Source organism: Tursiops truncatus, chromosome 8, assembly GCF_011762595.2.
Source record: "Tursiops truncatus isolate mTurTru1 chromosome 8, mTurTru1.mat.Y, whole genome shotgun sequence".
Lineage (NCBI taxonomy): Eukaryota > Metazoa > Chordata > Mammalia > Artiodactyla > Delphinidae > Tursiops > Tursiops truncatus.
Genome location: NC_047041.1, coordinates 85,057,939 through 85,083,368, shown reverse-complemented (window position 1 = coordinate 85,083,368; position 25,430 = coordinate 85,057,939). Strand labels below are relative to the sequence as shown.

Here is a 25,430-nt window from a genome sequence, read left to right as displayed (position 1 = left end):
GCTGAACCTGCCTTGGCATCCATCCATGGCCTCTCTAGGTGTTGACTCCTAATTTCCTACCTGTAGCTCAGCTGTCTCTCCTGACCTTTAGTCCGTATTTCCAACCACTTGCGGGACATGATACCAGAATCTTTCTCACCCCAACGAGTTGTGTCCCCTACATGTGGTAGCCCTGTCCACTGGTTGTCCAAACCAGAAACTCGGGAGGAATTCTTGACTCTTTTTCTTTTTTATTCTCTATAACCAATCAGTCCTCAAGTCCTGTAATTCTGTCTCCTAAATGTCTCTCAAGTTCATCTTTCTCCGTATTCCCCACATCTTCACTAAGTGGCTTTTGCTCTTTCAGTCTTGCCATCTTTTATAATGGAACAAGCGTGATCCTTCCCTTCCATGGCTCCTTGTCACACACGGGATAAAGTTCTAACTCCTGCACTTGACTGATAAGGCTATACATGATTTGGTCAGTCCTTACTTGCTGCCTCTCACTGTACTCACTAGTCATCCTGAACACTCCTGAGGGCGCCCACCTCTTAGATTTCACATGTATTAGTTCTCTCTTCTCTCTAGCTCATTATCTCAGACCCACCCTTAGCGCCTGACGCAAGACACTTCTATTCAAGCCTTTGCTGGGGCCCAAGTGTAGATAAACTGTCCTGCCTACAAAACCCAAGAACACGCAGCACTTATTCCTATTAGAATATTTATCTTGCTCTAGTGGGGGATACAGACAAGTAAAGAGAGTGTGGGTCCTACCAGAAAAGAGAACAAAGAAAGGGTCTTTTCTTGCTCTTTACTGCTTGGACACCTGGCATAGCGCACACACTAAGATGCTCGTTATACACCTGTTGAATGAATCAATGAACTAACAAAGAACTCAGCAAGTATTAGAGTCCACATTCTTCTCTTGTTTCCACGTAGCCATTTTCAGGCTTATGTGCTCCCGCAATCTTTAATGAGTATTTAAGGCATTCCCATTGTGTCTCTCATTTCACTTAACCCTCGCAACTTCTTGTGAAGTTGGAATTAGCCTCATTCCCTATTTCATGCTCAGGTAAGAAGAGAGAGAGTTAGAACACTTGGGTTAGGGTTTTAGCCCTAAGTCCAGGGCCCTTTGTGTGTTGATTTGGGCATCAAACATTAGTCTGCTTTGATTTCACCCCACTCTGTCTTCCATCCGTTACTGTCCTGGTGACTGTTTCCATTGGCTAGAGTTCCTCTTCAAATTCAAAGAGACCTGAGCGTATGGAAGAGACATGAGCATCGTGCCCGTCTGGAGAGAGCTCACCCAGAAATGCTGTTCCCCAAACTTGGTTCAGTGACGGCTCGGGAGAGTGGAGTTTGGTGTCAGAGAAAGCCAAGAGTTGAGGAAGGGGGAGTTTGTGAACTTGTATCACTCATTTGAGTGGAAATGGCTTAATTACACTGGAAAAGTAATTAACCCTTGAGCATAGTATTTTGTGCTTTTGTCCCCGTGATGTGATATGAGTGATGCTTATCTCCAAAAGGGGCAGGAGACAGCACATAATGAGTATGAGCTGTGGATCAGGAACTGGCATTATCTTCCCCAAGTTTTGTAAAGTAGGTATTTTGACTGGATGAGAAAAATTCTGGTTGGGGAAGTCACCCAGGTCACACCGTTCGTACGTGGCTGAGCTAGATTCAGAATCGGGACTGCCTGGCTCCTGGGTGCTTTGCGTCACGTAGCAGACAGTGGATCCTTTTTTTTTTAGTTTAATTTTATTTATTTATTTATTTTTATACAGCAGGTTCTTATTATCTGTTTTATACATATTAGTGTATACATGTCAATCCCAATCTCCCAATTCATCCCACCACCGCCACCCGGCCCCTGCTTTCCCCACTTGGTGTCCACGTGTTTGTTCTCTACATCTGTGTCTCTCTTTCTGCCTTGCAAACCAGTTCATCTGTTCGGGGATTCTGGAGTCACGTTGCCTGTGTCCAAATATGGTTCTGTGACTCTACTAGGGTGTGTGACTTTGGGAAGCCACTTATTCTCTTTGGGCCTCAGTGTTTCCATCTCTTAAATGTGGATAATAGTCCTTCTTATAGAGTCGTGGTGAGGATTAAATGAGGATATAGAGGTAATATCTATAAGGTATATTCCTATACAAATAAAAGTTAGCTACCATCATCATCACCACCACCATTACCTTTGGTCCCTCTACTTGCCAGTAAGGCAGATTCTTCTGGGCCATGAGATAAGTGAGTATTGAAAGCATTCCTCTCCAAGACTTTAGTGCTCTTTGGAATTTAGCAATTGATCAGGGGTGTTGGGTGCATGGCTCAGAGCACAGGCCAGGAGGGATGGAAAGTATAGTTGAAAAGCAACAAAGGAGACTACAACTGCACGATGAACAAATAACTCAGCTGTTTAGTTGGGTGTGCTGCCACAGGAATTGGGCTATAAATAGGGTTGATGTCTTCAGGGTAGAGAGTAGCTTAAGCAGGCATGTTTGGATGTTCTACCTAGGAGCTGCCAAAAATATATATGAATTGACTTGATAAGATTAATAGTGATATGAAAAGTATACATCATGTAAAATTAATGTTTTGTGAGTTCTTATTAAATGTCTGGAACTGTGCTAAGCATTTTGTTCACAAAAACCCTTATGTAGGGAACACTTTTATTATTTCCATTTTATGAATGAGACAACCAGGGCTCACAAATGTTAAGTATGATCAAGGTTGTCCAACGGGTAAGGGGAAGAGCTGGCATTTCATCCAGGTCAGCCTGCTTCCAGAGTCCATGCTTTTCTTCATACATATTCCTGCTCACCTCCTTATACTGGGGCTTCTTAGTGATCTTGATTTCAAGAGCCTGATTCTGTGGATGACCTCAAGACCCAGTCTTCATTCATGTTAAGACTATCACGCTGAGGCAGATTCTCTAAAGCGGAAGGGAGGGGAAGAGCCTTCTCAGATGGAGAGATGCCCCTGAGAGTGGAAGCTGGGCTTTGATCTTTATTTTTTCATGGACAGCATCTTCCTGCTTGAAACCAGAAGGCCAGCTGGCTCCCAAGTTCCTTGCAAGAGAACCAGGCCAGACTCCTCCTAGTACAACTTCATAATTACTATTCTCTAATGAGAAATAGATTTCATCATAGCAACTAGAATTTATTTTAGGCCTTAGTTCCAAGAACCTATTCAGGTTTCCACTTTGCCTTAAACCAATTCTAGTATCTTCCTTTATTTATTTATTTATTTTATTTTATTTTATTTTTTTGTGGTACGCAGGCCTCTCACTCTTGTGGCCTCTCCCGTTGCGGAGCACAGGCTCCGGATGCACAGGCTCAGTGGCCATGGCGCACGGGCCCAGCCGCTCCGCGGCATGTGGGATCTTCCCGGACCGGGGCACGAACCCGTGTCCCCTCCATCGGCAGGTGGACTCTCGACCACTGCGCCACCAGGGAAGCCCTATTTATTTATTTTAAATTGAAGACTAGCGTGCCCTGAACTAAGATGTCTCAGCAGCATTTTTACCTAAACTCCTTCTTTTTCTTTCTTTTCTTTGTGGTTTTCCAGCATCCTTCCTTTTAGAGCTTTGAGTGTCTCATAAGCCTGGTCAAAAGGACTCTTCACACTGATTTAGACTTATGGGTGAGAGACTACAACTTACTCTTAAGAACTTAATTAGTTTTCCTGGTGCTGACGTTCTAAGAGGGGATGTTATCAACCATCCTATTTTTTTCAAGCCAGAACCTGAGAAACAAGATTTGAGGAAGGATTTTTCTCAACCCTTCTTGGTTCAAGAGGCCCTCTGGAAGATTTTATTTTTTTTTTAATTAACAGAGAGCGCATAGGCACTACACATATAGGTCAGGGAGGAAATTGTGACTGGGTTTCTTACCCAACAGCTGTGTCTGTGTATGTGTGTGCTAGGGACAGACTGGGGCCCGGGGGAAGGCAGTGTTGTTTTGATCCTTACAAAAAAGATGAATTTTCTACTATGGGGGAATTCACAGGTGGTTGCACTTTCCTGTAGAATTAGTAAATAAAATAAGTGGAGGTAATCTGGAATCTTCGAAGAACAGTTTAAATCAAGAGGACTTGCTGGACACAGCTAGGAATGGCTGCAGTCTGGGAGCTAATTCTGAGATCCGGACACATTATTTCCCTCTAATTCTTCCTCCCCTCCTCCTCCTTTCTCTTTTCCAGTTGTTTATTGGGCGCTTACCGTTCATTAGACATTTTGCTAAGCAATTTACATACATTGTCTCATTTAATTTTCATACGAGCTTATGAGAGAAGTATGATTGTTATCTCCAGTTGACAAACAAGGAAATCAAGGCTCCTAAAAGTTAAGTCACTTGCCCCAGACCAGGCAGAGGGAAAGGTAGAGCCAGAACTCAACCCCAGGTCTCTCCGTTCTAGACCTTTGACCTCTCAACCATCACATCGTACTGCTTCCTCACTAAACGTGTCCTGTTCTTTGTCCCCAGGGACAGGATGAGAACATCCGTCAATGTTGTGGGAGACTCTTTTGGGGCTGGGATTGTCTATCACCTCTCCAAGTCTGAGCTGGACACCATTGACTCCCAGCACCGAGTGCATGAAGATATTGAAATGACCAAGACTCAGTCCATTTATGATGACATGAAGAACCACAGGGAAAACAACTCCAACCAATGTGTCTATGCTGCACACAACTCTGTCATAGTAGATGAGTGCAAGGTACCGTTCCCATTCCTGGATATCGAGACCTGTATATAGCAGTGCATGCTCAATTTCTTAAGCAAACACAAAGCCCTGCATGTATTATTGTCACATTTATTTTTCTAAAGAATCATGTAACTCAAGCGTCTGTGAGTCCCAGATCATCTAACTCTGTGTCTAACGTGGCAGGAAATCCACAAGTCTAACGGTGAAAGAGCCAATCGGTTGCTTGTTTTATCCACGTGATATAAAACAATCATTTTGACTCCCCCGTCCACCCACTTCACAAATTCAATCAGTTTTCTTTGAATATTACGCTCAAGAATTTGCGGTTTCTAGGGCCTTGCTGGCTTTCAAATATTCTGTTCGAGTGAAACATCAAGAGAGATACCCAGAATCATTTGATTTACATAGCACAAGTATTCCTTCTTGCTGTACATCATGTATTGGTCAAAAGCGTACCCACATGACTTTGTGCAGCTCTCTTTCTCTTCATTATTTTTGTGGGAAGGTGAGTTTTCACCTGGCAATCACTTTGCCCCAAGAATGGGGAAGCAATTTCAAGTAGAGAATAACTCTCCTTCAGGACAGTTATCCGTAGATGGCTTTAAAAAAACACTATATGTCACATACTGCCTGGCAGCACCATTCTTCCTGAAGCATGGATGTTCCGGACTCTTTTCCAAGCTGTTGGATGCTAAGTCTTCAAGCTTGATGGGCTCTGTCCAGCCTTCATTGTAACTAACTTGACATTGTCAAAGTGTCATGACCAGAGTGAAGCAAACTTGGAGAAACCCTGGCAGGTGAGCAGTGTCAACTCTAAAGGGTTGTAAGTGGCAACTGAGGACAATCTGAACCGAACACAGATTTCTGATACCTTTTTGACTCCTGTTGATGGATCTCATTTAATAGTTAATTTCTCCCTATGTTATTTCTGGGTCATTCCAACTATATGCCATGGCTTCTGCCAGACGACGAAGGATGACACAGAAGCAACCCCCTCTACTGGACTGTATCATAGGTGCAGCCACCATCTTTGGTTCATCCCCTCTGTATAAGCTACATGTGTGGGTAAACCAGGGCTCTGATGCAAATTAGGGAGGGACCCCGCCCATCAAGAGGCAATTGCATAAATTAAGTGGCTCAGTGAAAACAATTAAAATTGTTAGAAATTCAGACGCACCTAAATGGTATACGCCATTCTCCTGGAAAGTTCGTGTTTTCCACATCTCGATGATTGTGCTGGCTTATTCTCCATCAAAATGTTAGTTTTGGTAAACAAGGGTCAACATTCCATGGAATAGCTTTATGCTCTATTATATTTAACAAGTATTCATCGTGTGCCTTGTGGGGTTTAATTGAGCACCCCCATCTTATTCCTATGACCTCCTATATTTTGATTATTAGTCAAGTTTTATTGAGTGCCCATAATCGGCAAAGCCCTGAGTTAGGCACTGGAGGACAGCCAAATGAACGTGCAGTTGTATAGTGGAGATAACAGCTTGATCGCAATTACTTCCCTATGAGGAAAAATAGTAGTAGGAAACAAAATAAAATCACCACATATATTCTTTAACTTTGCAGTTATATATGAGAAGAGTCCTAGTGGTTAACTGCCTTTGGTGCGGCCCTTTTGGAGCGTCTCAGGAGAGGCTTCTTAATGATATTGTGTAGGACAAGTTTTGAGGAAAGTGCATAGGCATGGAGATGTCTTTAGATTTCAGACTTCCTGCACCTTTTTTTTTCCTTAAAGCATATCAAGCACATCAGGACAGATGTGCTTCGTTTATTTTAGCAAACAGTTCAGTCCCTAAAGGGAAATGTTGGTCAGCTGTCTCTATCACTGTGAAGTAAGCCCATGAGAGAGACTGTGTCCCTGTTTATCACTGCTGTGCCCTAAAGCAGGGCCAGGCATGCAGTAGGCTGTTCAGAAGTATTTATTGAGTGTATACGTTTAGCATCTCGACCCCATGCTTTAATTCAGATAACCTTCTTTGCTGGACAGTTTGATAGAGATAGTGGCTCAGTCTTTCTAGGTAATCGACCACCAAACCCAACCACCTGCAAACTCGGTGAATTAGTGTTTAGATGGTCAAATGGTGAAACTGAGCAGATCATGGAAATGATGAAACGGCCATATTGGTTTAGTAACTCTTTGGCGGTTTGCAGTTTTTAGTGAAGTGATGGGTTCAGCTCAGTGAAGATTGTGAGGCGAGGCCAGTCGACCCTTCTCGCTCTAGACCAGTTAACTGAGTTGACACCTATATGCAAAGGAGGCAGTCAGAGCTGTGGAGATGAATTTGAAGGCTTTCCCAGAATATCTGTGTCCCATCTACTCCTGCCTTTGAACCTCCTTCTGGTCCATTCTCAGTCTCACTGTTTTAAAAGCTGAGTTGGGAGACATCACTGCTTACTGCCAGTTCTTCCCTTTTGGCTCTTCCATTACCCAGGTGTTGGGACGGAGCCGGGTGGAATAGACTGGGGGAGCGGAGTCCCTGCTTCCTTTAATCCAGCCAGAAAAAGGAAATGCCAAAAAAGCTGCAGTCCCAGCTACTTCAGAGACACAGGTCTCGGTATTTGAAAACAACAGCCTCCCTGCCCCTGCCACCTGAGCTCTGTCTGGTTTTCCAAAGGCACCATGATTCATAATGTTGCACAGCTATTGATCTGGTTCATCACTGAAAGCCAAATAGGTACATTCAAGGTCATGGTGAACAGGCAGCTTGCTCCAGGCAGATAGTTTGTCCCTGGCTGTCTTTCCTGACAGTTCACTGAAGGGGAAACAAGTTTGCTGCCGCTCTGGTCACAACTTTAACCATTCTAAGCATTGTTCTGTCATGTTGGTCTCTCTATTTTCAAACTCTTGCCTTGTAACCGTAGTTTGAAGTTATGCAATGTTTTTAATTTTAATCAGAAGAACTGCATGGGATGCTTTCATTTGCTTGTTGCACGGTCTTTAAAAAAAAAAACAATGCGGGGGCCTCATGGGGACCGGAGGAATGAGTAGTTTTTATTTTCATTTGCTTGCTTCGTGAAAGGTTTTCTGTTCCTAGCATGTTGTGTGCGTTCATAATGCATGCCTCTCACTTCCATTTGGGTAAGAAGGAAGGCCAGATTTCTTTCAAACATTGCTGCGTTTGTCATGTCTCCATATTCTAATGCTTCCATAAATCCAGTCTCTCCATTATGTGGAATATCAGTCGTGGGTTTAAGTTTGCACATGACGTTGAGGACAGACAGATGGAAGGTAAGCTAGGAAAACGACTTAGATGTGGAGGGGAAAACTTCCCACTCTGTGTAAGGGTTCAGTTCGCTGAGAGCCAGGGAAGCATAATACGGACAGTCTGGAGATTATAGCTGATTAATAAATGTCTGCAATGACATAATTTAGAGATACTGATTTCAGCCTTTTAATTCCCTCCTTTCCTTTTTAATTTTTAAAGCCTGGATAGTTTATATGGTAGAGCCAGACCATCATGATTTGAAAATTGGACGTGCATAAACTCCACCTGGCCTCATTGCAACTGAACCTTTCACATGCATGAGTAGAGCTAGCTGCCTAGTTCTGGATTTTTTTTTCTCTGTGGTTGTTTGGAGTAGCACAAGGGCACTATGTTTTCAGGACTGCATTGTTGTGTGGGGGGTCTGTGGGTAACGAGACACCCTCATAACCCTAAAATCATAGTAGAAGTTATTTATCCCCCAACTTGCAAAGTATCTCTAGTCGCTCAATACCTCCCAAGGCAAATATGTATTTTTTTTTTTAATGTTCGCAAATCAGTGTTGAAAACTAAGACCAGTTCAAAATCGATTTGGAAGGAACAACGTTTAAAATTAATATTGAAGTCGTGTAGTAGAACCTGGGTCTGGTGGTCCTCCACATAACCCCCCAGTGGTTTTCTGGTTCATGGCCCGTAAGCTGGATATTGATGATAATTATTTTCAGGTAACTCTGGCAGCCAGCGGAAAGTCAGCCGACTGCAGTGTTGAAGAAGAACCTTGGAAACGTGAAAAATAAGGATATGACTGTCAGCAAATTCTTGAATAAACTCCCCAGCGTATCTTATGGTAAAAGAGGATATAAACAAGTTTTCTTTAAAAAGAAAAAAAAAAAATTTCTATGTTTACTTAATCTGTTAGCTGAGGCTTAGAGGATCTGTTGTGAGTCAGTGATAGGCACGGTGCTGTGTCTTTGCCAAATAATGCTTGGTAACCATCTAATTTTCTCACTTGTATTATTGTTTGAATGGATGTCGCTGGAGGAATCAGTTTGAATTGAAGACGCGTTCTTGCCAGCTTCCCTTTTCTCTCAAGATGCAGAACCGTGGATGGTCTCTTCCCAGGGGACACGACTAAAGCCGTGTGGCACATTCCAGGGATTTGGATTCATGAGCAGACAGTCAGTGTGTTACTCCTTCCAATGTTCTCCATGCTTCACCTTGTAACACACAAGAGATTCTGTTAGAAGCCTTCGGAAGTAAATCCCCTTAAATGTCTTGTAGCGTATGTCCTTGTGTTGATTAAAACAAAGTACCCATCTTAAGGTACAATTTCTCTTCCGTATACGCTTTAAGTTAAATGGCTAAATGTTTCAAAGAGAGTCATAGTGGGAGCCGTATCTTAAAGGTAGCCGGTTACGGAACCCACTGAGTCTCTGCTCTACCCCATCTAGTTTATGGGAATAATTGTTGAATTTCAAAGTAGGTTTCATCATTTGCTCTAAATTTGATAAGGGATTAGGATGTAATTTACATATAACTTCTGTATATATTGACAAACGTAAGAGAGCACAGTCAGCATAAATTTTAACCAGATTCAAAGATTCCAATTTGTTTGTGTTTCGTTTGCATCACCTGGCATAGTGACATCAAGTGAGATTATTTGGTCTAGGCTTCAGTGTCTTTGTTTCGTTCATACAATTCTTATTTGGGTCTCTACCAAAAAAAGACGTTCTTAATCCCCAACTTATTTCAGTCATGTTCTCATCAGACTAGAAGGCTTAATCATTCTACTGTCCTCACAGATGGAGGATAGTCGGGTTGGCTGTGCCTCTTTTAATACTAATCTCACGATAAAACCAAAACACTGTTAGTTATCTAATATGCAGAAAGCTTTTTGTTATATTATATCACAGCACCTAAAACCAGTTACAGGACACAGTTGGAAGCAGAGCCCGTCTTTTCCCCCAGTCTTCTCTGTGGAAAGGAACAGAAAACAAACATAGGTGCAAAATCCTATAAAGGTGACATTCTTATGGCAAAGTCAAGGTAGCCTTGAACCATGAAGTAGGAACAAAGGATGGCTCAACAGGACTTCACAGATGGAATCTTCTCAAGGCTGTGGAAGTTTGAGGGAATACATAATAGAATTGGAATAGCCCAGTCGGTGCCTTGCATGCTGTAGGCACCTCCAAGCTACATTTTTCAACATTTTCTGTTGAATAACCCACAGTATTTTCCTAAGGTTGCTGGCTTTAGGAGTTCGCTGAGGACTTGAGCATGAATCATTGAGAAATAAGCACATTTGACGTGTGTAGAACCTTGGTCCAATGTGAGGGTAAGGTGTTTATCTGCTGCCAGCAGATGGGTGCTGAGATATTCAGGAAGAGTCATAGAGTCCAGATTTTCTTAGGAGAGGGTGTTTATGGACATACATGCCCTTTATTACCCTCTCCTTGTGACTTTTCTCTTCCAAATCAGATACCTTTGGAACACACAAGAGACATGAGATTCTAGTAGTTTTGTCTCTTAAACTCTAGTGGGTTTTTTTGGGGGGGGGGAGATAAGAATCAGTGTTGAGCAGTATTAAGTAGTTTTTGCTTTTTTTTTTTTTTTAAATACATTTGTCTTCATTTTCATTAGATGGACAGTTAAGAGGGTGGCCAAGGGCATGCTGAAATGTTGTAGTGGAAAATGCATCCTTTACAGCAGATGTTGTGGGTCAAAGGGACAGTTCCTGGGTTTAACTGTGAAGCTGTTAAGGATCATCGTTAAGTGGTGCTCCCAAGAGCTTTTTTATGGTGAGGAGAAGGATTTAGGCAAGGCATCTAGGAGCTTGTGGTTTTGCTGTTTAATGCCAGCTTAGCACTTTTACACACTGGCATGTTACTCAGAGGAGTGGTCTCAGGATCGTCTTCCGAAGACTCTGCCTAAAAGTCTTCCCTGTTTGTTTGTCTTCAGCTTTTTTCTAGTTATCGAGTTAACCTACAAATATATAAGGGGACAGCACGTTCAGAAGAAACTAGGTGCACAGCTTAGCAAAGCAGGTTTTTCAGGTTTGAATCTATGCAATAAGTTTCGTGAGAATATACTTAGGAAATCAGTTCATCTGGAAGTTCAACAAATCAGTAAAAATAAGCAATGTCTCAAGTTCAGGACTAGCCTGAAAACCCAGGATGTGTGTAGAGCTGACGTGTGACTGTGTCCTCTGTTTTTTTTAGGCCTCATTCATTCTTCTCATGCCATACCCACTGGGGTTCTCCTTGCCCAGCATATGTGCCATAAACAGAACAAGTAGATCCAGAATATACCTCTAACAGCCATTTTCTAAACAGGATATTATAGCCTGTCCGTTATATGCATAGATTTATTTTAATAGGTCCAACACAAATATGAACGCTTGTAACAGTCCATTAATGTTTGACCATGCATAAATGTTATACTTGTATACAGACATGGCAGGCCAGATACATACACTGCATCCCTTAGGTTCTGTTAAGTCAGGGCGTTGGCAACACCGTTTTTTATGAACTCATTCACTATTTTTAGGAATCAGAATTGTCAGGAGAAAACCAACGAGGTAGACTTTTATTCTCTCCTTTCTCATTTATGTCTTTTGGGAAACCCAAGTGGAGTCATCATTTGATTACCTATTACAATTCAATGAATCAAGTCCTATCAGTGAAAAGAATCACACTCAAGGCAAAGCTTTACCTTAGATCTTTGAGGATGCGCCTCCCATGCAGAGAGCATCAGACAATCAAGGCAATCATCTAAATCACGCAGATCTTCAATATAAAACTTCAGATGATGAGTTTTGAGCCAGGTAGCTGTCAGGTTTGATTCTTCACTTCCTATTGTGTGTGGAAACACAACCTAGAGCCTCGTTGCCTGCAGAAGTGGCCATGTTCCAAAAAATATAAATATTTACTTCTCTTTAACTACTCATCAGCTTTGGATGTTCAGGAAAGTCTAAAGAAAGGTTGCCAAAATGCCTAGCTTTTGGATTTGAACTGGTGGAAGCTGAGAAAGGCTTAGCGTAAATTCAGATTATGGGGAGATGTACTCCTGGTAGGTAAGGTCAGGAATCCCAACGACCGGTTGAATAGAGGGTCTCAGGTCATTTCCACTCGTGCACAGAGAAATATGTCATTTGCAAGTTTATATCTAGTCAAGAAGCCCCTTTGGAGTTGGATAACTCACCTACTGGATCCCCAAAAGGAAACCCAAGCCTGCCACACTTTTGCAAATACCACACTTCCCTTTGTTCCCAATAGCAAAAGTTACGGTACAATATTTCACTTTTGTCTGAATCAAGGGTTCTGTCTGTGCTATATTTTCCATGCAAAGAAGGTCAGAGGATTAAGGCAATCATGTAGATAATACAGCTCTCCATGATCTGAACCAAGTAGCTATTAGAAATATGGCAATGAATCCAAATAGGTACCCACATGCTCAGAGAGAATTCTCCATAGTTCAGACTCCTCATAAACAAGCCTCAGCAGCTCTTGCCTGGTGTGATGACTAAATGCTCAGCGGTTACACCCAGTGGAGGTGGCTCTTCCCACTTCGCTGCTCTTCAGTGCTTGGGGCCATACAATTGTGTGGGTTGCTGGTTTGGCTTTGCTTTTTCTCCAAATAAATTCACTCCAAGCCAAGAAAAAGGAACAAATGGGATTTTCCAATTATTGTAATACTTGCTCTTTAAATAAGATATGACCGTCTAGGGGCCTAAAAAGATTAAGTTTAAAAACAAAAGGCTTGAAGGAATTCTGAAGTGAGAGTTTTGTAAATCTAGTTGTCAGAGAAGATAAATGGTCTCAGTATCTGGTAATTTCTGGCTAAAACCGAGAAGGACCGCTGAGTGCCAAGCCAGGGACGTTGCCTTGTAGACAGATTCGTCTCCTTGGATGGAGTGAGTTCAAAGCTGTCCAGGCATCAGTTGCTTATGATTTTTCTGAAAAGAAAACCCAATTTCCACTCTTCCTTCTCCTCCCTTCTTATTCCAACCATCATTATTGCTGCTTAAGAGACAGTTTAATAAATGACCATCCAAGTTAGCGCGAGGGTCGGTTTTAGAATAGATGACAGGGAATCTTAACTGAGTAGTGCCTTATTTCACCGCACAGCACAGCTAATTCAGGGAATGACCTAGAGGTGAGGAGAAATAATGCAGTTGGGTGGAGAAACTTTTGACTTAGACTCTGCCCATTTTTATTCATATAACTTACACAAGTCACTTTACACACAAGCTCCACTGCAGAAAAAAAAAAGTGAAGTGCTGGATTAAATGATTAAAACCCCCATCCAGCCCTATGAAACCACCATATAATGATCTCTACTTTAATTTCTTCTTTCATAAGAGGCTTACTGCTATAACACATTAGCTATTTATACTGTAGGTCAGAGGGGCCCACAACAATGAATAATCAATTTGGATTTTTCTCATCCCCTTTGGGGGAAATTAGATTCAAGGCTCTCTCTTCATCTGAAGTTTTACAACAAGCTTGGAAGATGGCCACGTTCATCCACAGTTTGGTATTTGGGGATACAAACAAACCTCCTTTTATAAAACTGGCCTTTGCCTAAGGCACTGTCCTAATAGAAGTAGCCATTCAGCTCAGGGAAAAATGCTGCCAGAGTCATCATGAGGGGCCAGGGTGAGCCTATGGCCTCCCTCAAGGTCTTGCATCATTCCTCTTGTGGCAACAGGGCCCACCCCAAATACCCTAAACACACAGTTTCCTCCAAACAGTCCTAATTGCCGACCCAGTATGGGAATTTGGGAGGATCTGGCAAATCAACTTGAACACTCATGAAACTGGTGGAAGACTTACACTAAAACAGCGACTGTCTGTAAATATTCCCTTTCCACTGGTACGCAGACACGTACATCCATGCACAGGGTGGGCCCGGGCCAACTCCTTTCTCTGGAGAGGTATGCAGAGATATTTGGTTGAGTTCATTTTCAAATTTTCCTCTTGGTTTGCTATTACTGTGGGCATCACATCACAGGTGGAGAAGGTCTGTCTTACAAGAATAGACTTGTATTGGTGATCATTGCCTTTTTCAATGCCCAGAGTTTCTAGGCTGGATCAAATGCATGGTCTGTCTGCAAGGTGCATGCGACTGGCCATGGCCTTTGAACAATCTCTTGCACGTTCTGGTACTGCTGCAATGGGCCACGTTTGCATCCTTGCTCTTTGTCCAAACTTCTGCTAAATACGCAATACATTTGGTATTATTGTTTCGTGAGCACATTTATTGCCAGAGAAGACTTCAGCTCTGTAGATGTGGAGCAGAGGGATGTAAAGCTAGTACTAAAAGGATCGAGTTAGTGTTTGTTTGTTCGTTTAAACTTTTAGTGCAGAAGACCTGACACTAGAGCATCAAGAAAAAGATATTTCTTAGCGGATCCATATAAGAATGTATGGAAAAGTAAGAGAAGCCCTCAAGTTCTTCTTTCATTCACTCTAAATAATATCCTGAGTAATTACTGATCAGCTTTTTTTTTCCTTTATTTTTCCATGTCCAGCTTTGCCTTACCTTCTTACTTCTGGTGCAAATATCCATTTTGATATTTTTTGAAGTCCTTCTGATTATTATACAGGGCCCTTTTGTGCTGAGGATAAAACCTGCTACTGGAACAGATCCCTCTACCTTGCAGTCAGCAGTTGACCTAGAGCCTGGGTAGCAACAGGTCTCCAGTTCCTCCGGAGACACCTCCCATCCCTGGGTGAGTGTTGGAACGTAACAGCTGACTGTGACCCTTGTCATCGTTCCCTGTGGGGATGGGGATGATGCAGCAGGAGACTCGCTCCTTCTGGGGCTCCGTTTCTTCTCATGGCAACCATTTAGCTGCCTAGAAACAGCCTGCTGCCTTCGGTAGGAAAGAGATGCACACACTAGCCAAGGAAGTTAGTCTAGCATATCTCTGAGTTTTCGCCTCCATGGAGCAAATTCTCTGAAGTGTATGATCAGAACGCTGGTTGCTCACTTCTCCAGGAGAGTTATTCTCCTTACTAGGAACTCATCCTTTGGCATCCAGATCTTTCCATAAATGACCTTCACTCCTTCCCTTCCTCCTTCCCCTGGGAAACCTCAGCATTGCATTTCCATGTTGCACAAGACAGATCAGGTTATCTGGTCACTACAGAGATTTGTATATAAAAAACTACTTTTGTGAGGATTTTTGTATATCGTTTTTCTATTTGTTTTCTATGGCTTGAGGAGAGAGCTGGCAAACTGTGAATCTAATTTGGTCTTGCTGCCCACGGATATATTTTGGCTTCCTGGTAAAAATCTACGTTACCAGGGACAACATATTGCCCTCTGATCAGTATTGCATCTACCCCCAAATTCCTCCGGTCCAACCTTACATTCTTTTTTAAACAGATCCGTGGGCTTCTTTGCTATTATTTATAAAGAGCATGAGAAAACGTATTTAGAGTCCTGGATATTATATGGTTAATATTGATTTAGCCTTTAATGATGTTATAGGTTTGTATCTATTCTTCATAAACCATAAAGAACTCAGTGTAGACTGAATTGATCTATTTAGTATCTGTAATTTTGCAGACAGATATCTTCTTATGGTATTTTCTATATAACCACATACGTAGAATTACAACTAATTAGAGCACAAGACGTTTCTACAGCAATTTAGAGCTGTCAGTTGTTTCCTGAGCATACAGCCACATTTGAAAAATTTAAGAACCCAGTCCTTTGCGATGCAATGAACAAAATGACCATTAAGAGCAAGGAGTCACTTCAATCCCTTAGCTGGTTAGGATATGCATTTAAACGATTAGTCTTTTGAACTCAAGGAATGGTGCTGACTCCTTATTATTTTTTTTTTAAATTAATTCATTTATTTATTTTTGGCTGCGTTGGGTCTTCATTGCTGGGCTTTCTCTAGTTGCCGTGAGCGGGGGCTACTCTTTGTCGCGGTGTGCGGGCTTCTCATTGTGGTGGCTTCTTTTGTTGTGGAGCGCTGGCTCTAGGCACACAGGCTTCAGTACTTGTGGCATGCGGGCTTCAGTAGTTGTGGCTCGCGGGCTCTAGAGCGCAGGCTCAGTAGTTGTGGTGCACGGGTTTAGTTGCTCTGTGGCATGTGGGATCTTCCCAGACCAGGGATCGAACCCGTGTCCCCTGCATTGGCAGGCGGATTCTTAACCACTGCACCACCAGGGAAGTCCCCTGACTCCTTATTTTTGACACCAGGTCTTGTTTTTCTAGCTAAGCATTCTAATTTTGCTTTTCTCCAAGAAAATGAGAAATAAGGTGATAATAGTTGGATCATTTCTATGTCAGAACCTCCCATGCCTTCCTAATAATTTACGTGAAAATTGGCTTAGGAAAACTTTGAATAGAGAGATTGAGGGTGAGTGCAAGGAAGCAAATCAGGACAGATTTGTCGCAGTTCGTTCTTGCCAAGCAAATTGGTAGTAAATGTCACATTGTTATGTGAATTGAGCACATATTTTTAAGAAAAAAAGATACTGGTACCAGCTCTGAAGCAATACTCCATCACTGGGGCTTAGAGTCACATTGAAATTGTTTAGAAGCAGCCCAGGTAGATCCTGTCCTCAGGTGAGTAACAATCTATGTAAATTTCCCCAAAAGGCAAATCAATAACTACTGCAAAGACAAGGGAGGGTCTTCCTTCCACCAAACACGCTTTCTGATATGGTTGTAGGGCTAGTATTTTTGCTATGTTTTAGGAAAATAGTTACATAGAAAGTGTACCGGTGTGTATTTGAACCCGCTCCTCATTAAGCAAACAGATTAGATGTGCCCTCAACTGGCAACGACTGTATCTGTGATTTTCAAGTGCAGATAGCTGTCAAGCATGAAGTTCTTGTGTGTACACAGTAACACTTGGTTCACGCATGAAGAACAATGCCTATGCACTTTGTGTAGCTATAATGTAGGTATCTATGTGTAATTTCAGTGAAATGGTATATAGATATATTGTAATTTAATTTAAATGTTATTTTTGGCCGTTCATCTAAGTGCAGTAGACATGTTGATTGTTGTTTTGAAAACCCAATTTTCCTTCCTAGATAACTAGTAGTGAATAATTTTTCCTCTTTCTTAAAGTGACTTGGGAATGTATATCAGTGAAGAACTTATCTATGAATCCTTTGTACCGATGATTGTTTGAAAGTCTGTGTGTGTCTAGTATCTTTGTAATTGTGCAATTCGGGGCAAAGGAGGGTTGGGTATGTGTCATGATTCTTAGTGAAAGGGCATCTGAAGTCTATGTAGTGCCCAATGAGTGCAACTGTGGAACTTTTGATTATCTAGGCTTAGGTAGATTTAGAATGAGGACATTTATCTGCAGCCCTCCTTCACTTGACGGATTGGGCTCACAGAGACAAAAGGCTCGTCTCCTTCTCAGCATGAGCATGTTAGCATTATATCCTTAGGAAAAGGTCTGTCTCTTTGGTTGCCAAATACTGACCATGATGCTCATGACTTAAAGGTTCTGAAGAGCCTCGTCCTCCTTGGTTTCTTGAGTCACGGTGTAGGAAAGACATTCACTGACTAACTGCCGTGTAGGCAAAACCCCACAAAAGCACACTTCTGGTAGTAAATTGCACAGTTGTCTCTAGAAAGATAAGAGAAGCACAAGGATGGTCAGTGTACAGCTTTGGGGTTGCAAAAGAAAAAAAAACAACTGGTGAAGCACAGATCCCACATATGTGAAGGGAGTAGGACCTCTACCTAGTAGGCTTTGTGTGTGTGTTTCAAGCAGTGGAAGAGGAGGTTCAATGCAATTACATAGCTGACTCCAAAACACACAGCCTGTCTAATTATCACTAAATGGAATGCTGTGGGCTCTATAGTTCCTGTAACCCCTTTTTCCTCTGTAAGGACAGAGAAGGATGGCCATGTGCAGCTGGGAACACTGAGTGCCCCTCTCTTTTCACAAGAGGAGTGAAGCTTAAGAGATCCTCTGAGGGCACAGAGCACGTTAATTTTCAGTGTCTTCTCCAATGATTGGAGTGAAGGAATGTAAATGGGAACAGGCACATTTTTTTTTTCCTGAAAATGTGGCTTCTTCAACTCCCGTCAAATTCAGGATGAAACCTTACCGAAAGAAAGCTAACCTTTAGGCTGGATTCCCTTTGAAGATTCTTTTTGTGTCCAGAATGAAAGATAAGAATAATTGTTTCCCTCACATAGCACATAGTGTTTAAAGACTAATGAATGAAAAAAGATAAAAACTTCAACTAATTTTGGGGGTGTTTCTTACATATGGTACTAGGAAATGCCTTGCTGGCAAAGCACATTTTGGGTAGTTGAAGTATTTTGTTCTCACCTTTAGCTTTCTAAGCTTTCTTACCATGTGGACTGATTACTGTAACATTACATGTGTACAATAACTGCATATTCTTTATATACGGGAAATAATCTGTAAATCCAATATTTCACTAAGTGTTTTAACTTTTATGTATATATCTCTCATCAATAAATGTGGATTCCAATTTCTCTTGGTTGTTGCCTCTCCTTCAACTCCAATTTTAAACTAGTGTTGGTTACATGGTGTCTCCAGTGCTCCTTTTGGAGAAGTTTGTGGATCAAAACCTACAGTGTCTAAATGAATATTTTCTAGGAAGCCTAAATATATGGTGGAATCACATCTTATGCTATAAAGTTATGAGTTGGGGCTTCCCTGGTGGCGCAGTGGTTGAGAGTCCGCCTGCCGATGCAGGGGACACGGGTCCGGGAAGATTCCCACATGCCGCGGAGCGGCTGCGCCCGTGAGCCATGGCCGCTGAGCCTGCGTGTCCGGAGCCTGTGCTCCGCGACGGGAGAGGCCACGACAGTGAGAGGCCCGCGTACCACAAAAAAAAAAAAAAAAAAAGTTATGAGTTCAATAAAAATGGTGTATAATCAAAATTATCCTTGTGAACAGCCAGTATGTGTTATCCCCCAAATCTCAGGAGCCTAAAGCAACTGAGGTTGATTTCTTGCTCATGTGATATGTCCATCATAGTTTGACTGGGGGACTCTGTTCCACGCCGTCCTCTCTGGGGGGGTCTGAGGGAGACCCTTCCCCCTTATGCTTCTGCACTTGCCAAATGCAGGAATAAGAGAACATGGCACATCTTACACTGCCTCCTAAAGCTTCCTTCCGAATGTCGTATGCCTCACTTGTGCTCATTTATCAAAGGCCAGAACTAGTCACATGGCTCTACCTAACTTCAGAGAGACAGGAAAGTGCAACCTTACCAGATGCCCAGGAGTAAAACTGGAAAGAGTTGATGAACAGCTCTAATGACTATTAGGCCGTCAAAAATTCCTTAAATCATTCATAAAGGATAGTATACAAACATATAGTCTTTTCATTTGTCCAACACAGCAAGTTTTTCTCTAGTATTGAGAAAATCATTGCTATGGAAGTAAGTGACGAGCATTTAGCAGTCACGTTGTAGAAATAAAATGCATGGTCTTCAAAAGTAGGATCACAGTCAGCATAAGATTTTCATGCAGTGAAAGGTGTATATTACAGGAAAGGAGCCCCACTGAGAGAGTGACAGGTTTTCTGTTCACGCTCCAGGGCACCCACATATTGAATAGAATGGCTTGGATTAGTTGAATTGTTCTCTCTCATTGTTTTTTGGGAGGAAAGGAAGCAAATATTTGATTTTAACTAAATAAAATACATGTATGTGATACATCACAATTTCTTTCACCAGTGTCAGCAATTTATGTAAATTGTTGGTGAAAATGGACGCTTCCTTTGAAAAGGCACTTTTCCTTATCCCTTTGGAATCAAGCGTAGATCACACCCATATTCAAAATGTTATTAAAATCTTACTTACAGAAAATATGCTTGTCGGTGAGTTTCTGGGCTGCCATTTGGTCTTAAAGTAGCAAAGAGCCACAAATCAGAGTCAAGGGAAACTTAACACATTCGTATGGATACAATTTGATCATTATCAACTACTTCAAAAGAGGACACAGGCCAAGAGAAGCTTGACTTTGCTTGTTCAGGGAGTATGATCCCCATGTTCTAATTTCTTACCCTGTCTTCTGGAACAGAGGTGTTTAATCCACCCACTGTCATGTAAGGCCACTTGTATGTTGCTTCAACTTAAAGAAGAAGAAGAAAAAGAGGAAGAAGAAGAATTACTATTATTTTGGGGGTGAGAATGGAAGGAGGAATTGTAGACTAGGAACCAGTAGGCAAGAGTTCTGATCTTTGCACAGTCACTAAAGAGTTGTGCAAATGTGGTCAAGTCCCTTTGCAATTTGCAAGTCATTTTGACATATGTAAAATTAGGGGTTTGAAGTAGGTAATTTCTAAACTTTTGAACTCTGAAATTTGAATTCCATCAGCTGGGTAAGTCATCATGACTACAGATAGTTTTATTTTTTAATCTGATTATTTTAACGTCATATACATACAAAAGAATATAGGTAACCTACATCTAAGTCATGATGCCACATGATATAGAATCATACGAGTCTATCAGCCAGTGGGAAAATTAAAGCATCACCAATAACTTCCCTTGACCTTTGTACTCCTTCCTTATCCCATTAAGCTGCTTTACTCCCCAGGGGAAACTGCTATGGGAATTTTGTGTTTATCATTCTTCTGCTTTAAAAAATATTTTTATCTCACACGCATGCATGACTCCACAAGCTTTGCTTATTACTGAGCTTTATAAAAAAGGGTATCGTACCGCATGTGGTCTTTTCCAACATGTCTCTTTTCTACCTAATGTGTTTCTCAGTTCATTCATGTTGTTACAAGTAGCTGTGGTTCATTCATTTTCACGGCCGTATAATTACATAGTATGTGAAATGTACCACACTTTGGTTATTCACTTTCCTGCCAGTGGACATTTGCCTCATTCCCGGTTGTCTTCAGATGTCAAATAGTGCTGCTATGAACGTTTTTATATGTTTCCTGGGCATTGCTCCTAGATGCAATAAAAAAAATTATGTATTTGTGCGTCTGTGTATCTCTCTGTGTATGTGTGTGTGTGCACATGACTGAAAAGTTCCTATTCAACTCTTCTACCTATTTGTCCATGGCTCCTTCAGTGGGCCCACTTGTGGACACTGTTGGACCGCCTGGTGATCCACACGCTGCTGGCTGTTTAATGGAGTCCATCTCTCTGGCAGGAACACAGAGCATTTTTAAAAGGGGAATTTAAATTGAAAGCTGAAGCCTTCTTTCCTCAGGCTCACATGGTACGGCCTTTGAGTACAGCTCTGACGGTAGCCAGAGAGGACCTGCTAAGTCTTTGACCTCTTCTTTAACCAACAATGCGCTAGGCCCAGCAACTCCACCCAGCATCAGCAGGTTGTTTGCTATGATGCAAAGAAGAAGAAGTTTGACGGAAGAAGTTACAGGAAGTCACGAGAAATCTCTCCACCTACCCCAAGAACCACTAGCTACATTAGTGGTTGCCATTAGCTACACTCCCTTCCCCCCGCAATGGAAGATTATAGAGACGTAAAGGGTAGTGTCTCTGCAAAGGAAGAGCTCTGTGGCTACCACCTAAGGCATGAAACCTTCTGGCACCTCTACTTCTAGGCATAGTGACATAAACAGGAAGCCAGGACTCTGTACTTCAAAGAACCACAGGTGACAGAAGGTTCAGGCACCTCCAAGGAAACTTTCATGAGGTGCTCTCCCCGCTCGTTACCTCTCAGCCCAGACAGGAAGGCATGGGTGGAGATGCCCACACAGTTGACGTGGGCCCTGCCAGAAGAGAGGGCTGTGGAGTCCCTGGAAAATAATACTTTCCTTCCTGGTAATTTTTTAAGTTTCGTTTATTCATCGTCCTACTGAGGCGGTGAGAGGCCATCTTTAATTCTCTTGTCATTATAAGAAAAACTGAGACACAGAGGCTGAAATTCAGGAGGGTTAGTTGGGTCCACACTGCTTGTCCAAAAACAGTATAAGGAGAATAAAGCCATCCAATATGAATACTGTTTTTACTCTCAAACATTTAAAAGCAATGACTTTAAATTCTTCTGAATTCCAGAGAGCAGACAAATAAAACGTTATTGCATTCCTCCAATGCACTTGATTGGGTCAGAATGAATATGAAAAACCCCAAGATCTATTTTTGTCTGTGATTTGAGGTAATCAGATTTTAGCCTTCCAAATATTGTCTGGAAAAATCTAGAGGCCTCCAGTGAAGGAAAAAAAAAAGGCAAATATATAGAGCTGCTGTTGTGTGAGGTATACTCGTTTTGTGGCATGACCTGGCTCTCCTGGAATTCTCCAACGCCTTCTGTCACTTCTCAGATATTTTCCAGGCCTGGATAACATACTGCTCACAGAGGGAGGGGCCGTGGAATTTCCAAATTGTCTTCATCTGAGTGAAAAGTTCAGCTGGAATGCAGTATCCCCTTTCTGGTTGCTTACCCTCCTGATCCCAGACTTTCCTCTCATCTCGGTGAGGAGGATAGAGATCATTCTAGACTGTAAGACCGGAAAGGACCTCAGAGGGCAAATATTTGAAGTTTAGCCGGGCCTTTTTGCAGATGAGGAAATTGGTACCATAATTTAAAATGAATTAGAGGCAATACAGCGGCAAACCAAGGTTAAATCCTGGTTCTGTATCTTTCCTAGCTATAGACCATTGGCGTGTTTATGTAGCCTCACTTTCCTCATCTGTGAAATGGGGCTAATCATGCCTATGCTGTAGGGGCTTTAATAGAGAACATCCATAAAGTAGTTAGCACAGTACTTGGCACATAGTAAATGTTCAATCGGTGATAGCTATCGTCATCATCACTATCATCATCCTTAGCATTATCAGTCCCAATTTCTTAGTGATTAAGCTGGAGGAAGCCTGGCTTCCTCTTTCCCAATCTGGGCTCTTTTACAGCCATATCACATGGACTCTAGTCTATAACCCAGGGCTCAGCTGGCCTTCCAAAAATCTGAGCTTTGTTGCTGGACCATGACCTCTCCTGAACCGGCCTGGGATAATCTTTTCTTTACTCCTAGAGAAGCTTCATGAACGTTATAAGCCTGTACAGTTGGGTGTTCCAGGTGCCCCTCTACTCTTTCTTCTGTTACTTGCCAAAGCTCTGATCCGTGGCAGTGACGGAAGGCGCTGGATTTCTTTGGGGACAGGAAGCAAATCTCAGCCTGGCCAAACTGGCCTCTCACTGGGATGGGAGCCTGAGCTGGCTCTTCCAACGGGAAAAGAAACAGGACATCCAGAAATGAAGCAATCCTTTTCTTCACTGGAGAAGTCCCTCGAGGAGTCCTTAGCTCAGAGTGTTGCAAGTACTAGTAGAGAGAAATGTCATGAGAAAGGCTGCTTCTATGGAATGTGGCCAACCCAACAGGGCCCTCCAGAACTCTCCTGGCTGAGTCTATTCTCAGCAGTTTCCCTTCCCATCATCCTTTTCTCCTTTGCCCTGTCTTCTCTCCTGAATGACATTCCTGTTCTCTGTCAACAGTTTCAAGAACAGAACTTGGGAGAAACTTCTTGCAGCCTTTTGCTTTGGGGAACTCATCCATTGCTATGCTAGCATCATCTCAAAATGACACCCCTCTACAGCTTTCAGCAGCTGCAGGGCACGGCCACAATCTTAGGAGCCTGAGAGTTATGATTAATAGTAGCTATTGTCATAGGTAGCATCCCTAGAAGCAGAATCTTGGACAAGATTCAAGTTCACATGATTTTTTTGAGGGAGTACTTCTCAGGAAATGCAGTAAGGACGTGAGGGTAGCAGGAGAAGGAAGGGAAAGAACTGAGCAAGGAGATAGCTTCAGGGAAAGTCTAACTTTAAGTTGTCTCCCCTTGAGGAAAGGAGACTTGTCTTTGGCACCCATATCAGTCAGTCATTGACTGTGGGCCACTTAGGGGTTGCAGGCAGAACCTCCAGGGTAAGGCAGATCCCGTTTGCAGAGAGTCATTCTCTAGAGAAGGGGGCAGCTGTGAGCTGTTAGCTTTGACACAGCAGTTACGGAGTGGGTGCACCAACCTCAGAAGGAGAGCTGGGCAGTGTACCAATGGCATCTACTACAGCTTTCTGCCCACACGTACCTACCACGTGGCAGGCTCTTGTATACCTTAGGTCTTTTAGTTCTCACAAAAATTCTGTGAGGCAGGTGCTATCACCCTCCCTATTTTACAGGTACTGAGATTCAGAAAGACCTCAGAAGAATTTGGCCTGGAGGTCTTTCCAGTTTCAATGCCTCCCACTATACTGGCTCCATTTCCCCAAATAACCCAGCAGAGTATATTGCCACAGCGCCCATTTTTAAATGGCATTTGAACCTCTGTACAATACTCCTCAATGTCTAATCTGGAAGCCTAATTATGCATAAGACTTTTGGCCATTCAGAGAGGATTGGTCATGCTTGTCACACCATGAGGTCCTGCATCACCCACTTAACTGTTCCCTGGAGTCATGAAACACATGTTTGGTAAAGAGAAGATCTCAAAGGATACCTGGAGCCCTAAGGTACACCTGTAATAGCTGGCCCAGCTCATCAGAACATATTCTCTTCCCTAAAGCATTTGCTAAGTCAACAGGCCAATGAGTGTCATCTTGAGTGTCAACTCTGATCAACTCTGATCAACTCTGAGAGTGACAGGGATTCCCAGGTGCTGTCTGTGCTCGCTAGGAAAGAATCCCACTTGATTTTCAATGACTGCAAAAGAAGAGAGAAGAGGCTGTGATTTATGTTTGTCTTATATCTGCCATCCTTAATTGTAGCAGCCAGGATGAGTTGCACTGCAATGACAAACAACACCCAAGTCTCGGTGGCCTCAGCAAGATGAGTTTATCACGAGCTCAAACGTAGGTCTCCCACAAGTCTGCATAGGTCACCCTGCTCATTGCACCCTGCTCAGGATCCCTCGATGATAAACCAGCTACTATCTTGAACAGCTGTGTTGACACGCCGGGAGAAAAGAGCTCTAGGAAGGTCCTCACGTGAACAGTTAAATGTCACCTCAGCTCCCAACTCATTGGCCAGAACTAACACACAGCCCCACCCAGCTCCAAGGGAGACTGCAATGCAGTCCCCCCACATTCTCAGAATGGAGATGATCCAGAAACATTTGTTGAACAGCACTAACAAATTATTATGGTCCACTTCTCTCGTCACCTAATATTTGGTGCACTCTGTTTTCCAAACGCAAAACGTGCTCACCACTTCACCAAGGGAGACCACGTCGAAGTCTCATCCAATTATGGCATCAAGCTCAAAACCCAGGATCTTGGGGTGATGCATGGAAATTCCTACATATGGTTCGGACGTGGCTCCTATTGGCCTAGGAATCAATAAACAAAAAAACCCAAGTTTTCCGCAGCTTCTAATCTCTCCTCCATATGGGACTATATTTCAATGTAGTCCCATAGTGAAATAGGGACAGTTTAGTCACCTTAAATACTCCCATCTGGAAAGGGGACAAATGGAAGAATTACAAGTGACTGAGCCATAGCATTTCAGAAACCCCGGTGGGCAGACTTTAGAGACCCCCTCAACGACGGATAAGGGAAGTTTCTTGATTAGGTCTTGATCTGGCTCCCTGGGAG

General features: G+C 42.6%; 1 protein-coding gene and 1 long non-coding RNA gene across 2 annotated transcripts in view; one reads left to right on the top strand and one right to left on the bottom strand.

Annotated features, from left to right (window-relative positions):
* The window catches only part of SLC1A2 (solute carrier family 1 member 2), a 49,204-nt gene extending 40,512 nt beyond the window's left edge, over nucleotides 1-8,692 (top strand). The window contains exons 9-10 of the mRNA XM_033860469.2: nucleotides 4,461-4,692; nucleotides 8,621-8,692. Of these exons, the coding sequence (XP_033716360.2) occupies nucleotides 4,461-4,692; nucleotides 8,621-8,692 (304 nt within the window). The remainder of the gene's footprint in view (nucleotides 1-4,460; nucleotides 4,693-8,620) is intronic.
* Nucleotides 1,326-23,572, bottom strand: LOC117313138 (uncharacterized). Its single transcript, XR_004527599.2, has 3 exons — nucleotides 19,930-23,572; nucleotides 17,359-17,505; nucleotides 1,326-9,112 (listed from the first exon to the last, which is right to left on the bottom strand). It is a non-coding gene; the product is annotated as an uncharacterized lncRNA (long non-coding RNA).
* Nucleotides 23,573-25,430: the final 1,858 nt, after the last annotated feature.